Raw genomic sequence first — 17,188 nt, forward strand, 5'->3', positions numbered from 1 at the left:
TACGAAGAAAGGCTTAAGTTTTGCAAATTACAGTGTCTGGAGACTAGGCACCAGCGAGGTGATCTGATAGAGGTGTATAAAGCCTTGAATGGTTTGAGCATGCTCAATGCTGATGGGATTCTTCCTCTAGCTCAGAATAATCACCTGAGGGCATAAATTCAAATTGAGGAAAGACAGATGTAGGATAGACGTGCGGAAATTTGCCTTTAGCCAGCGGGTGGTTGGTTGGTGGAACAGACTTCCATCCCTTGTAGTGGAAGTTGATAGCCTAAATAAGTTTAAGGCTCAGCTGGACAGGTATTTTGAACGAACAGAGGGGTGAAGTGGAAGTGGGTTTTTTTTTTTTTTGGCTGATGCTGCATAAGCTTGCTTTCTTGCATCAAATGCCTCTACTAATGATAATGCTAATGCTAACTCTGTGTTACTATATTATTCTGTATAGTATATATATAATTCTGTATAGTATTCTCTACCACTGTCAGTGGTTACTACCACTGACAGTGGGTTTTTTTTTTTTTTTGATTTGGTAGTTGTTGGCGCATCAGCTTCTGTGGCCATATTGCACCTCCCAAGGTTTTTGCAGTACTTTGATCCAAGCCCGAGGCGGGAATCGAACCCGCGACCTTTGGGTTACCGGGCAGGTACTTTACCCACTCGGCTAGCCCGGTCGGCACTGACAGTGGTAGAGAATGAAAAGGACCTAGGGGTAATTGTGCAGGCAGATATGAAGTTTTCTGAGCAGTGCAGATGGTCTGCAAGAGTAGCTCATGGTGTCTTGTCAATGATATACTGGAATTTTTCTAGCAGGGATAAGGAGGTGAATATCCCCTTCTATAAGGCAATGGTCATGCTACCTTAAGTACTGTATACAGTTCTGGAGGCCTCATTTTAAGAAGGATGTAGGGCTGCTGGAATGAGTACAGAGAAGGGTATCGAGATTAGTGAATGGAACAAAGGGTTGCTCTTACGAAGAAAAGCTTAAGTTTTGCAAATTACAGTGTCTGGAGACTAGGCACTGGCGAGGTGATCTGATTGAGGTGTATAAAGCCTTGAACGGTTTGAGCATGCTCAATGCTGATGGGATTCTTTCTCTTGCTCAGAATAATCATCTGAGAGGGCATAAATTCAAATTGAGGAAAGACAGTTGTAGCATGGATGTGCAGAAGTTTGCCTTTGGCCAGCGGGTAGTTAGTTGTGGAACAGACTGACTTCCATCCTTTGTTGTGGAAGTTGATAGCCTAAATAAATTTAAGGCTGAGCTGGACAGGTATTTGGAATGAACGGAGGGGTGAAATGGGAGCATTTTTTTGGCTGATGCTGCATAACCTTGCTTTATTGCATGATATGCCTCTACTAATGCTAATCATAATGAGTATGATATTATATTTAAGACATGATAGGTTTTTTCCCTTCATTCTGTCTGAAGGTGCCAGTTGGTCCTGACATTGATAAGACCTATCGAGTTAAAATGATGAAGACAGGTCTTTTATTCTTACATCATAAGTGAGTGTGACTAGTTCATGGATCAGTTATCCATATAACTGATCTAATTTAACTACATAAATTGCAGTTCTTGTAAGGTGTGTAAAATTCTGTGTTATTTGTAAGTAGATATATAAATTCTTTTATATAGATATATAAATACAAATCAGTCACATGCATCCATTTGTGTACTGTTGGGGGGAGGTTAAATTGATGTGTATTGTTTGTTTCTTTGATTAACAGGATATTATGTGTAATGATTTTAACCTATTGTATCTATGATTGGTAGCTATTAATTGTATTGTGATGTTTATCTGAATGTTAAATCTCTGAATTGTTTGGATGTAGGTCCCCTTACTAGTATGCTTAATAGGGCAGGTCTTAATGCGAACAAAGATTATTAAACATATTTACTGAATGAACAGATTTAACCTTGACAAATGACAACTTTTAAAAGCATCTTCTGTAGAATATTCAGTTAACAAACAATACCAGTGGACTGTTTGTTACATAAATACATCATATGATCAGATTTGATGTATTCCACAGAAATTCCAGATCATATGCACTGTGGATGTGACTTTTTTTTTTTTTCTGGAGCATATCTGCTAGCAGTTTAAACCTTCTTTTAACTTGCACTTACTCATTCATTCCATCTGCATATAGCAGCTCTCATTATACTTTTCATACTCTTGTGTTCTATATCATACCATCATTCCCACTCTCACTTTCCTGTTTTTTTTGGTAGTTGTTGGTGCATCGGCTTCTGTGGCCATAATGCACCTCCCAAGGTTTTTGCAGTACTTTGATCCAAGCCTGAGGCGGGATTCGAACCCGCGACCTTTGGGTAGCCAGGCAGGCACTTTACCCACCCGGCTAGCCACTTTCCTGTACTTCATACTATCTCTTATACCACACAGATTCACAAAAGGTATTCACTAGATCTAAATCTGGGAATGTGTTAGATCAATATCAGCTAGTCATGCAATAATCTATGAAATGCAAATTTTATTTATGATAAATTTTTACTTCCTTATTGATGAAATCTGAGTGACAGAATAAACAAAAACAATGTATGTTCTTGAATTCATCATGCACCCTAAAAGCATCATGCTCACTTTCTGAATCTGAGAATGCTATTTAGGTCGATTTGGTTTGGTTTGGATTTTATTGGTGCATTAGCTACTAAGGCTATAACGTGCCAAATCCAGGTAATAAAAAACAAAACAGTTAAGCTTTCAGTGACTTAGCAAATTAGGTTACTATGTCCAGATATATAACAATACTGATATAAAAAGGTATAAGATATATAACAATAAAGAAATAACAGAAAAATGGTAAAAGTTAAATGCGATTAAAGAGGTTTAATGATTTCAAATAGGTAAAAAGTAGATACATGCTGATTGTCAGATAAAATCTGACTGAGTGCATAAGGCTCAGCCAGATGACTAAAAGCGGTAAAATATAAAACATGCTCATGTCTATAACTAACATGGACACTCAGTTAAAATATGAAGAATGGTTAAAATGGTGCCACAATTCTCACACACACACACAGGACAGTCATCTGCCCTTGGCAGAAAAGCATGGGTAAGATGACGATGTCATACGAGGAGGCTAGCTAGAACAACTTCCTCTCTGCGGTTTCTGCGAAGACTAAACTGCCACAGTTTAATTACAGGCTTAATCTGATAGTTTGTTCACGATATGCCCATGCCAAGATTGTTGCCACTGGGAAAATAATTTGGAGTGTATCATATGCCTGCAGTCTGTATAGAGGAATACAAGCTACAAGTATTTTGAGTACATTACTATGAAAAGATGCTAAAGTCATCAACGAAGAGGGCACTGTTTACAGTTGGTGGAAATTGTTCAGTAATAGAACGCTCTTTGATTGCAAAAAGCGTCACACTTAGAACTGATCCAACACCAAGATCCCAACCATGGGACTCCTTGCTGAACTACTGCACAAAAAAGGACAGTCAATAAAAATCTTTGATGTTGAAAATGACATTAATCACACCACCCTCTGAGAAGAAATCTACCACTGAAACCTGCAGCAGTACTTCCCGGATGGAATGCCGGAGGAACCCATCAGACCAAATCCAGGACTGGGAATGCCGCAAACAGGGTTGTGGAGCTTGCACCGTAAGCCTGGCAGGTACTCACTCATCATACAAGAGTTTATATAAATTGGGGCTCACACCGTTATTGGGAACACGTGGCTGTCACCAAGTGTTTCAAGTGTTGCCGCTTCGGCCACACAACACACATATGTATACAGGTGGAGCAGACCTGTGGCCACTGTGCGACAAAGGGTCATAGCTATGATACATGTCCTAATAAAACCAGTGACCCAATCTGTGCAAACTGCCAAAGCCTAAAATTACCACACATCCACTCAATCCGTGACAACAAATGCTCTGTATACGTTAAGGCAAAGAGCACACAGCAACAATGAACTGAATATGGGGACTATGCCTAGACGCTATAATAATACCAGGCTTAAATTTTTCCAAATTAATGCACAGCGAGCTAAGGCAGTAGCTGGCGAAATCAGACAGAAGATTGAAGAAGAAAATACAGATATTCTCCTGATCCAGGAGCCCTATGCCATTGCCAATGGAATAAAAGGCTATCCTACAAGGTGGTCCCAAGTTGGAAGAAGAGATGCCATGGACAGCCATAGTCGTGCGAAACCCCAATCTCACAGTCACAAAGATTTCCCACCTCTGCTCGGCTTGGGCAGTGTGCGCCTACATAGTTAAAATGCTCGGGGATTTCTACAGTTTCCCTATACTGTCGGCCAGGAGAGGATACCCTGCAAGCTATACAGTACTTTCAACACCTCACTGAGCTAGAAAGGGCAAAAATCCTAATCTGTGTGGACGTAAGTTGCTGCTCTCCACTCTGGCACAGCAAAACCCTCGGAACATAGGGGGGCAAGAAATGGACAGCATCTAGAAGACTTCATAATAAACAGAAACTTGGTCGTCCATAATCGTCCTAACAATCTGCCAACCTTTTCCAGCACCCTCTGGGAAGCCACCATAGATGTAACACTTATCAACCAGACCCTTTGCAGGCTACATCACCGATTGTACTATGCAGAAGGAGTGGACCACTTCCGACCATCGTGTCATTACTTTCAACATGAACAGAACAATAACCAGTACCACATTCACAGGATAGCGACTCCAACGCTGCGCCATGGACAAGGCAAATTGGAACCTATTTAAGGAGATGCTAACTGAAAAAGAACAACAATTACTGGCTAAGAACCCCCAAGACCAAGACCCTGACTGGCACCAACGGGCAGTAACGGATGCAATCGTGAGTGCAGCTAATGAAGCCATCAGGAAAAGAAATCCCCTTCCAGGAGCTGTCCCCTGGTGGTCTAGAGAACTTCAGGCACTGAGGTAAATTGAAAATGACGTGCCTTCCAGAGGGCAAGGAGGACCTGGCCACCTGCAGAAGTTGAATACTTGTGGCAACAATACCGTGAGACCAGGAATGATTACACAGCAATGCAAAAAGTAGTCCTGGGAGCACCTGGTCTCAACACTAGGAAACACTGACCCCTGGGGAGTTGTTTATAAAGTGACAGCAAACAAGCTCCCCAGGTGAGGTAACACAGTCAACGAGAACCCCACAAAGGCTAATGACCACCACCTGGAGTGACTCCACCTTATTCAAATAACTAGACGAACAAAATTCTCCAGACCAACAGCAGTTTCCTGGAAAATGAAAACTACCACTCTACCCAGACAGAGGACCCTCTCACCATAACTCGCCTCCATCTTACAGTCAATAAGATAAGAAACAGTAAAATCCCCAGACGTGACCTGATAGAACTGGAAATCGTGAAAAAAAGTAGCAGAATACATCCACCTCCTTCTAAACCTCTATAATAGATAAGAATCCTTCTCCCACATCTGAACTATATACAAAGAAAGATCAGGACCTATACGGCAACGGTGGCCAGGGTGACCTGCCAAGACTGGGGGTTGAAAAAAAAACACACGCTGACTCTCTTTTATAAAGCTGTATTCATTACCGCAATCACTTATGCCTCTGGGGCATGGTTTCACAAGGCCTCCACCATAGTCAATAAGAGAAAATTGGAGTCCATTCACAGGCCAATTCTTCTTAACATGATCAGGGTGTGTAACACAGTTTGCACGCACGCACTGCAGGTACTGGCAGGGGTGCTACCCCTTGACCTGGAGGTCACACGTGTTGGAATGCTCTACCAACTGAGTAGGGACAAACCCGTTACCTATATCGACCATACAACAGATCCAATAAGCAACACACCCAGTGAGAAAAGAAGACTTCTGACCTACCTACAACAAATTTGGCAGGAAAGGTGGACAACCTCCACCAAAGGAGAAATAACTCGAAAATTTATACCGGGCATCGACAGAGTATTTCCCCAGTCCCCGACCTGGTTTTTACCAGGACTCCAAACTACTTATCTTCTAACTGGACATGGTGCCATCTGCAGCAAACTCACCATGCTAGGCATCGAAAACAACTCCCTATGTGCATGTGGCTCCCAAGAAACCTGGGACCACTTGATGTTCGACTGCCATCTGGATGAAGATCTGAGCCCTTCTCATCACTCAGCTCCAGTACAATCCCAGGAATCAGGAAGACTGCCTACTTGACGACGAACAGAGCTACAAACCATTCACAAAGTTTGCCCAAGACTTGATCACAAGGTGCAGAACCCTACTGCAACCAAGAAACTTGGCAACCACTTAGCATGACCAGAAAAACCTCATCACTATGAACCCTGCACTGAACCTCAGCCTGAGCAGCCCTGGCTGGACACATTGTGAAAACCAAGACATTGAATGCAGCTAAGCTGCCACCTCGCCAGTTGGAAATCTAGGTAGGGCATCTAGCCTCACCCACTTTCTTTCCCTGTCCTGGTGGGGGGGGAATGGACGATCTGTTGTCTCCTTCCTTCCCCGACACCCCCACTTTCTCCTGGTGGGGCATGGGCATGCCTCACTGGAAATCATTGGAGTTGTCTTCTCTTTCGTCTCCATACTTCTGACTTTTCCCCTCAGCCATCAGTCTCTCTCCCCACTCTGTCTGTACACTAGTGCACGTCCTACATGTCCAAATTTAAATTTGACAAAATTAAACCACATTCAACAGGCTTTTCCAATTCTAGCATTATCTCCACAATTTTTTTAAGCCCTAACCACTGAAATCTCAGGAAATTAGGTGGCAGGGCCTGCCAGAGTAAAACAAATTACTGGTGTACCTGGTCTGCCTCCACGGGGCTTAGTGTGGGCAATGTTGGGACCCACCAAGGTCCCAGTGGCCAAATGGTCAGAAGAACAACGGTACACGACACTACGCAACACAATATCCATACACTTTTAAATCTCTGGCCTGTACAGTGTACTATACCACACGACAATGTAAACTACGCGGAGATGGGAGAAACTCCTGGTGCCATTAGACCTTAAACACACTATACACTAAGAACTGACCCTTGGGGGACCCCCCCTCCTCTTGACAAAAAAGGTTGAGAGAGAGAGAGAGAGAGAGAGAGAGAGAGAGAGAGAGAGAGAGAGGAGATCCCACAAGAACTTTGAATGAGCAGTTCAATAAGAAATTTTTAATAAAAAGGGCTAGATGACTTTTAACACCAAGATTATAGATATCTCTTAAAGTTCCAAATCTCTAAGCCGTGTCGTACGTTTTTTCTATATCAAAGAAAATCGAAACCAGGTACTTGCGTTTGAGAAAAGCATCTCAAATAGATGTTTCTAATCTTATTAAATGGTCAAGTGTTCACCTCCTTCAGAAGCCACATTGTACTTTGGAAAGGAGGTAATTTGCTTCTAGATACCACATGCACATTGATCATTCTTTCCAAGACCGTGCACAAGCAGCTTGTCAGAGAAATTGGACAATAATTGTTTGGAAATTTTGGATCTTTTCCCTGCTTTGTAAAGGCAAGCACGATTGCCTTATGGTTGGTGTTCGGAAACTGTTCTTTAAAGTAGATTCTGTTGAATCGACATAGCAACCGATCCATATATTCAGATGAAAGATGTTTGATCATCTCAAAATGGATGTCATCCGGCCCGATGACACTCACATGGGATAGAGGTAGTGCCACTTTCAATTCCCATTCTGTGAAAGGCTGATTGTATCTCCCAGTTATTAGAAGATAGCTTCAAACGCTGCTTCTCAGCTTTTTGTTTCAGGGCCAGAAATTCATGGGGGTAAGATGCTTCAGAATACACTTCAGCAAAAGTATCCCCTAGAGTGTTAGCAACAGTGGTTTGGTCTGCAATTGTACATCCATTATAATCTAGGATCTATGTAGCAGACAAAGTGTATCTACCCCTCATTTTTCTGGACTTTGTCTCAAACGAGCTTAGGTGAAGCTGTTTGGTTGATGAAAGATGTGAAACGGATCCAAGATTCCTTTTGACTCCAATGTTTAATGTAACGTACTATTACTCAGGCATGTTTAAAGGCTATGGGATTATCTATGGTGGGATATTGATGAAATATCCCCCATGCCTTGTTTTGTGCCTTTCTTGCTACTGTGCATTCTTTGTTCCACCATGGTTTTGTAAATGATGGAAACCGAGTTGATGTCTTTGGAATTGCAATTGCCGCTGCTTGGACAATACTTTTTGTGATGTAATTTGCTGCACCATTAATTGGCTCCTGGCTGACTGTGGTTGTATTAAATGTTGCCAGATCTTTGAAGGCTTTCCAGTGTGATCGATCTTCCACCATGGTATCCTAGACTGGTGGCATGGTTTCCCATTGCAAAGGGTGGGTATCACAGGGAAGTGATTGCTACCCTAAGGGTTTACTTCAACCTCCCATGTACACATACGCAGAAGGGAAGTGGAGCAGATGGAAAGTTTAACACTAATGTGAGCATGTGGAAAAGGGTATTAGATCCCACATTTAGAAGAACAAGGTCGTTTTCAAGCAATCGCTCTATAATCCGACCCCTTCCATTGATGTTAACACTACCCCACAGATTACTACATCCATTGAAATCTCCTAGTAATAGAAAAAGGGGTGACAACAATTGCTTAATGAGATCATCAAGGTCTGCCTGGGGGATGTTGATCCCAGGTGGCAAACAGATTGAGCAGATAGTGAGGAGGAACCCTATTGAAAGATGGACACGGTCTATGGACACAGCCTCTAAATTGGTAATCAGTGGTGTAGTTTGAAAGGGGGGAAGTATGTACCCACAAGGATGGCAAATCCTCCGTGGGCAGGTCCATCTCAATTCTGCTTTTCCAAATGGTTCCTCATTTGCCTTTAAATGTCTCCTGTAAGTAGAATCACACTGGCTTGTACTTACGTAGGAGGGCCTTGATGTTTTCATTGTTTCAATGGAAACCATGGCAGTTCCACTACAGAAATCTGAAAGTGGACATTAGTTAGATTTTGTGGGTCCGTAGTACTGAGGGCTTTAATTTCTCAGTCTTGGATTTATCTTTTTAGGAAAGACTGGACATTGTCCAGTGTCCATATCTTCATCTGCAAAAAGTTCCAAGACTACATCTTCATTTATTTCCTTCACCTCTAGCTCCATTTTTTTTCATTTGCCACAGGCAGTGAATCAGGTTTTTTTGTTATTTTGTTTAGGTAGAGGTGGGGGCAGTAAGTGGTATCGATATGGGAGTGGCAGCTGACTGTGTGCTTTGAACTGGATTTTGAGAGTTAGTAATTAACGTGCAATGGGAGCAAAAGATTCTTTTGACGAGATTGTTATATCTGTTTGAATTCCAACAGATTGCTTCCCTGCAGCCTTCTGAACATATGTAGGTTTATTACTACTTACTTGCATTACCAGTTCTTGCCTCCTGATAAGGAATATTCAACTCTGCCTTGTGTCGCTGTATCTGCTTTTCTTGTTTCCACTGCTGGAACACCCTTGAGTATGCAGGGTGGCTCATCTTCACAGTTGACACAAGTGGGTTTGGTAGTTGACATGCATTGCTTTCATGGTATTTTGCACTGCACCTAGCACAGGCAGGTTCTCCATGACAGGCCATCTGCGAATGTCCATATTTCTGGCATTTAAAACATCGCAATGGATTTGGAATACATGGCCTTACATTGCAATTTATGTATGCTGCTTTTATTGAATTTGGAGACATTGGAGAATTAAATGTAAGGGGGAGGTTTCTAATTGGTGCTGATTTCCTATCCTTGCACATAGAAATTCTTTTCACAGCTACTCTCTGTGATAGCTGTTAAAAGGAGAGGATTTCCTCCTCAGTAACTTCAAGCAGGTCCCACTTTATGAATTTAGAGTTCTGTGTGGTGTCACAGTAATTGGTATTCCTACAACTGATGTTGCTCAGAGTGCCTGTCATTTCTGGTTTCAATTAAGAGTTCCCCAGAATGAACCCTCTTAACTGTTTTAGAGGAACTTGCTAACTCCTCTAAACCCTTCTGAATTAAAAAGGATGACATTTTTCCAATGATTTCTCAATACTGGAATGCATGATCAGAAATTTAGGTATGCGACTTGACAGAACTTCAGTTTGTGGTCTCTTTGCTGCAGTGGAATTGTCTAAATTATTATTTTCTGTTAGGGTCCAGGTTGAGGCTCCAGAAAAAATAGTTTTATCAGGATTCATGAGTGTTTTTAGCATTAGCATTAGTAGAGGCATATGATGCAAGAAAGCAAGCTTATTTAGCATCAGCCAAAAAAAAAAAAAAAAAAAAACCCCTCTCCCATTTCACCCCTCCGTTCGTTCGAAATACCTGTCCAGTTGAGCTTTAAATTTGTTTAGGCTATCAACTTCAACAAGTGATGGAAGTCGGTTCCACCAACCAACCACCCGCTGGCCAAAGGCAAATTTCCGCACATCTATCCGACATCCGTCCTTCCTCAATTTGAATTTATGCCCTCTGAGGTGATTATTCTTTTGTATTGGTTCAGTGACCGGGTTCCCCACCCACTATGGAGCCCAAAGGATTGCCCACTACCCAGCAAGCAATAAATGCACTCAGGAGTGGGATGCCAGGGATACCCAGACACCATATCCACACTGGCACCAGCTTGAATCCTGTTCCTCGGACCATGAGGGCAGGGGCATGGCATTGACAGGGTTGACCCTTACAGGCAAACCCACTAGCTGATTGGTCAGCTAGTGGGTTTGTCTGTAAGCCAGGCCATCCAGGACCACCCGTCTTGATGAAGCAGGGGCCAAAGTGGTGTATTGAAGTACTGGGTCCCTCAACTACCAGGATCCCCATTTCCGAATTTCCACGGGTCACAGTGTATGACAAACCCACCGAATTCCATCGATGTTAGCCTGGAACCTAGGCTGTGGGCATTGGATCCCAGTGATGCTAATTTGGAGGACCAGCAGCATCACTGGGAGGTCCCCTCACCATGTACAGGCGCTCACATCAAGGAGATTTAGGTTGATATCAGCCAGTCATTGTACAACAATCCATGAAATGCAGTTTTATGTAGGATAAATTTTTATTTCCTCATAAAGAAATCTGGGTGATAGAGTGGGCAAAACCAGATCTGATCTGACAGATCAGATCAGAGATCACAATTCTGCTGTATAAGGCAACTGTGAGACTACACTACACTTAGACCACAGAGTCCAGATATGGGGGGAGGGGAACTATAAAAAGGGCAAAAAGATCGAACAGTGGCCGGTGAGAGTAGCTAAAGGGTAACCATATAAGATGAGACATGAATGAAGTTGAAATTTACAGGGCATTAAAATGAATGTTTTCTTTTACACAGTAAACTGTTAATCATTAAATCAAGTTGCCTCCATGGGTATTTGAGGTTGAGAGTTCGAGGAAATTCAAAGGCCTGACAGAATGGTATTTTCTGATGAAGGGAAAACACAGGTTAATGTTCTTTATGGCTCGTGCACTAAAGGCCTCTGGCTTCTTTGTGTATTTAGCTAATTCTAATAAGTTAAGTTCATCACAGGAAGTTATTTTATGCTCATTGTGTGTTTTATTAAAATAATATGCATATATACAATAATCACCACATCCTACTATCTAAATAAAAAAACAAGGAATAATAAATACCATCACATGTTCCTGAAGTTGAATTATAGTATAGCCCAGATGAACACCATTCTCTTGTGATCAGCAAGCACTGGTGACTCCCAGCTATGTTCACACACACCTGTCTGTCCAATACACAGCTGTGATTACCTTCTGCACATTCATCTATGTCTTCAAATGTGATACACAGTCAAGTAACTATAAAAGTTTCCTTAGATTAGCTAGCAAGAGAGTTAACTAAACAGTTAGGTTAGTAACAGCATGAAAATGACTGAATGCATAATCCAATTCTATTTCTAAAATTAAAAATTACAAATCAACCAGCCAAATTATCCTTTAAAATTTTTTTTTTTATGCATTTTTTATTTAAAAATGTATGAGTATAGCAGTGGAAAATTTAAGTTTCAGAAATTGTACCATAAATTACTTAATAGCTGAATATTTCCTAATACCATATAATTAATTATAGACAACAAAAGCTCCTTAAATAGATCATGCAGCATGATCTATTTAAGGAGCAGCCGGGAAAGCAAGGCGTCAGGGATTTCAAGCACTGTGAGTCATCATGGAACAAATAGATACATGGACTGTGTTAGAGTGAGTAAGAACAGGTTACATGTATACTAATGCTAGGAGCATAGTATTAGTATAGTATTAGTGTTAGTATTAACAAATGAAGCAAGAGAGCAAGCATATGCAGCACTGCCAAAAAAAAAAAAAAAAAACATTTCATCTAAACATCCCTCCAATAGTTTATTTCTGCCTTCCTTGAATTTATTCAAGTTTTCCACTTCCACAATAACATATGGAAATTGTTCCAGTAATCAACAGCGTGCTGGATAAAGACACCTCGCATGTCTATTCTGCAATCATCCTTTCTCAGTTTAAACTTATGCCTTGTGTGTAGTAAGAGCAAGAGAAAGAATTCATGTGTACTGAGCTTGCTCAATCCATTCAAAGCCCTAAACACCTCAATGAGATTCACCACACAGGTGCCTTCACCAATCTCATTGTCCTTCTTTGTACCTGTTCCAGCAGCTTTACATCCTTCCTAAAATGAGGCTTCCAGACGTGTAAGCAGTACTCGAGGTGTGGCCTGACCATTTCCTTATTCAATGAAATATTAACCTCCTTAACCCTATTAGCAAAATTCCTGTATATCAGTGACAAAACTCCATGAGCTGTCCTTGCAAAATTACCATATATCATTAAAAAATCTCTATGAGCTGTCCTGGCAGACTGTCAAATTGCTCAGAGAACTTCATATTTGACTGCACAATTAAGCCCACATCCTTTTCATTTTCCACTATCATGAGTGTAGTACCACACATTCTGGGATTACTGCTATCCATATGTAGTACTTTGCATTTGTCAATGTTAAATCAGTTGTCACTTCTCAGTCCATCTGCCTAATTTTTCTAGACCTTGCTGCAGTAGCATATCATCATTACTGTCATTAACCACCTGCCAACCTTGTATCATCTGCAAACTGACATTAAGTTTGATATACCTTCATCAATGTCATTCATAAATATAGAAAATAACAATCTGAGGGACTCTACTAATAACATTAGTCCATGAAGAACAGTGTCCATTGATAACCACTCTCACTCTTCTCCCACTCAACCATTCCTTTATCCATATCATAAATCTGTCCTTAATGCCACACTGCTGCAATTTGTACAGCAGTCTTTTATGTGCAACAGTATCAAAAGCTTTCCTGAAATCCAAGTATATATTATCAAAATTATTTTTTGTATCCATTTCCTTTGTGACTGCATTATAATATCCAATCAGATTGGTCAGGAAAGATTTCCCCTTAACAAACCCATGCTGTGACTGAAGTATAACTTCCCTCCTGTCTAGATGGTCTGTATTACTTCTTTAACCAGTGAATCCTTCCATGGAACAGAAGTCAAGTTAACAGGTCTATAATTACTCGTGTCACTCTTTGATCCCACTTTGTGAATTGGGGATACATCTTTGCAACTCCAGTCTGCGAGGACTTCCGCTGAATCTAAGGATGATCTTATAATTATGGCTAATGGTTTGCTTACCTCCTTTGCTGCCTTCCTCAATATAACTAGATAGATCGCATCCACCCTAGGTGCGTTTCTTATGTTTGACTTCAACAATTCCTCTTCACTTTCCTGTCATTTATTACAAAATCATTTAGCTCTCTCTGTTAGAGTTTATTCAATTATTATTATTTTTTTTCTGTTTATACTCCGGCACAACAACCAAGTCAGTAGAGTTAACAATAAATCGCCAATACAAATATTTATCGTATTTAGTAGTCACAGGCTTGAACCCTGGTCCACTCAAGGAACGCGTGCTATGTACTCTCGCTCCTGACCACTGGGCTACGTCAGGCCAATGACTGCAATCAACTTCCCTAATGAATTCCTTATATGTGAATGTAGATGCAATATGCTTATTCAGTTTGTCAGCAACATGAGCAGGATGATCAACAGTGAAACCATTAATATCAAATGGACCAATTTGATTCATCACCTTCTTTCTAAAGTTTAAATAAGTGAAGAAGTCTTTGCATCCTTTGCCAAATATTTCTCATAATCTACCCTAGCTTGATTAACCTTTATGACTTGATTACACACTGGTTTATATATATTATAGACTTCTGTGTCACTTCATAATAATTTATATGCATCACATGCATTTTTCTTCTCTGCCATGAGTCTCTTTAGTTCATCTGACATCCACTTATGTCTAAGCCTTGAACGGTATGAGCATGAAAAGACTAATAGCTTATATGATTATTCCCTTGAATGCTTGGGAACACATCCTAGGCCTGAGAACTGAGCATCTTATTCTTTGATACACTAAAGAAGACAGCCAAAGGTCTTCTGCAGCAACTGTATAAGCATTTTGATGACCAGATGAAAAAAAAAATGCTTCTACTGGAATGAATAGCAGCCTGGAAAGCAAGGTGCTGGGGATTTCCAGGATTGCTGTGAGTCATCATGGAACAAGTAAATACATGGGCTGCATTAGGGTAACTAAGAGTAAGAACAGGTGCATGTATACTTGAATGTACTCCAATGCAAGGAGTTTAGTAAATAAATTTGATGAATTTGAGGTGCTGGTCAAGATATCAAAGGCAGATATTGTCAGGATATCAGAGATGGTGTCACACAGATATAAGGAATGCAGAATTGGAATTTGGGGAGTACAATGTGTACAGAAAGAATAGACAGGATAGGAAGGGAGGAGGGGTTATGCTATTAGTTAAGAAACACAAAATCCAAGAAAGTGAAGCCAGTCGACATCGCTGGACAGTGCAGTGTCGAGTCAGTTTGGTGTGACATAAGCACTGGGAAAGCAAAATTGAGAGTAGGAGCGTGTTATAGGCCTAATGACTCTGATGAGTACAATGATGCCAACATTATTATACTGGACACATGATGTGGACAAGAAATAATACCTTCTGTCGACTCACAGTTCACAGAGATAGCTCAATCAGAGGAATAATGGCATGTAAGGAAGTACACATAAATAAGAACTTCCTACTAAGAAAACAAGGCTTAAGATACTGAAGAAACCACCACTCTGTATTGTTATTGAGACATATTGGTGGCCTCATCCTACTTAGGAGTACCTTTCTGGGAATACTGAAGAGGTAATCTCAATGAACAAGACAATATATTACATTATGAAGACATTGAATTATATCCTTGCCAATTATTACTTATATTCTGCCCTAGATGCCTGATGCAGACAAGTAATAAAACAGCTCTAATGACACACCAAAAGAGAGAGGAGTCTAATCAAGGGAAATGACACACCAGGAATGATACATAAATAAGGACTACCTACTAAGTAAACAAGGGTAGGTTTACCAAAGAAGACATCACCCTAAATTGACAATAACAAGAGCCACACTGGTGGATTCAACCTTTCTACAACCACTGTCTATTCCTTAACTGGGACAGGTAGCCGACCGGGCTAGCGGGGTGGGTAAAGTGCCTGCCTGGCAACCCAAAGGTCGCGGGTTCGATTCCCGCCTCGGGCTTGGATCAAAGTACTGCAAAAACCTTGGGAGGTGCATTATGGCCACATAAGCCTATACGCCAACAACTACCAAAAAAAAAAAAAAAACTGGGACAGGCAAGCTGAAAGGATAGATGCAGGAAGTCGCTCATTCTGAGCTAGGGTAGCAGTTGCTGACATCGGTAGCACTCCTGGTATTGGATTCTTCTTCAGCTTCTCTGCTACTGACTGCAGACCCCATTCCCAGAGGTCAATCACAAAGTCCAATGTCCCTCCCTAAATCAGGCTCTCTTTCCCCAGAATTTTGCCTATACTACCAGCATACACAGCATATACTGTGTATGCTGGCCTATCTGAACCTCTTAACTCTTTTCATCTACCCTCCCCACTTCAATAGCCCTCATCCATTTTCACAACCCTACCTAAATCTTTCTTTTCCTTTTTTGCATGCATGTGCCTTTGCTGGGAAGCTAAGGTAACCCCAGAGGCCCTAATCAGAATAGTGATTTTGGATTCCCTGGCCAGGCTTCCTATGCCAAGGATGAAAATTAGGGACCTGTGGTGCTCCACGGATCAGCCCCTAGGCAGAGAGGCCAGAAGAACAACAACAGACATTAACAACACATCACTTACACATTCTAAAATTTACAGGGAATTGTATTTCAATACAAGAGAAACGATAGTGGAGGTGGGTAACCACAATGTCATGTGATCCAAATCACTATGTCCACTATGTCCTTGCTGTATACATTGTACTCCCCCATATTCAAATCCTGCATCCCTTATATCTAAGTGACACCATGTCCCTGATATCACCACAATGATGACTTGACTAACACTTCAATTTCATCAAATTTATTTACTATGCACCTAGCATTCATGTACATGCAAATGTGCACACCTTTTCTTATTCTTAGTTACCCTAACGCAGCCAAAGTACAATGAGTGGACAGAAATCATGGCATACCTGCCTAGTAACAGGTAGGCCCACCTTTTGCCCAGATAAGGGCAGTCACACAGTAAGGCATTGAGTCCACTAGTTCACAAAAGCATTTCACAGGTATTTCCATCCATGCTTGCTGCACCGCTATCCATAATTCTGTTGCATTCCTGGGTGGAGGATCCAAAGCTCAAACGGACCATTCCACAGCATCCCAAAGATGCTCTACAGGGTTCATGTCTGGTGAACAGGGAGGCCATTCCATGGTGGTAAAATGTGCAGAAGGCTCTTCGAACCATGTTCTAGTCACCACAGCTCTGTAGGGAGGCTCACTGTCCTGCTGGAAGAGTCCATGCCCAGTGGGTGCACGATGATCACAAAGGGATGCAGATAGTCTGCAAGGATGGACACATAACCTGGACCATTCAGAGATGCATCTAGATGCATCATAGGTCCCAATGTGCACCAGTTGAACATACCCCAGGCCATTACTGACTGACTGTCCACCTGCCTGAACAGTTCCTTGTTGACATGGTGAGTGCATAGCTTCGTGCGGCTTCTGCCAGATATGCACCATACCATCCACTTGAAATAACTGGAAATGGGACTCATCAGGCCAGGAGACCCATCTCCAATCATCCAAGGTCCAGTGCCGATGCTCTTTTGCCCAGTTGAGGCATAAAGTCTTGTGTCAGC

The 17,188-nt window shown here is 41.5% G+C and overlaps 1 protein-coding gene across 1 annotated transcript in view; it reads right to left on the reverse strand.

Annotated features, from left to right (window-relative positions):
* Positions 1–17,188, reverse strand: part of LOC150076217 (uncharacterized) — a 385,004-nt gene that overhangs the window by 147,051 nt on the left and 220,765 nt on the right. Inside the window, exon 11 of the mRNA XM_090388025.1 lies at positions 11,563–11,712. Coding sequence (XP_090244151.1) covers positions 11,563–11,712 — 150 coding nt within the window. The remainder of the gene's footprint in view (positions 1–11,562; positions 11,713–17,188) is intronic.

The sequence above is a fragment of the Mastigoproctus giganteus genome, chromosome 13, assembly GCF_048544385.1.
Source record: "Mastigoproctus giganteus isolate SK-2022 chromosome 13, ASM4854438v1, whole genome shotgun sequence".
NCBI lineage: Eukaryota > Metazoa > Arthropoda > Arachnida > Uropygi > Thelyphonidae > Mastigoproctus > Mastigoproctus giganteus.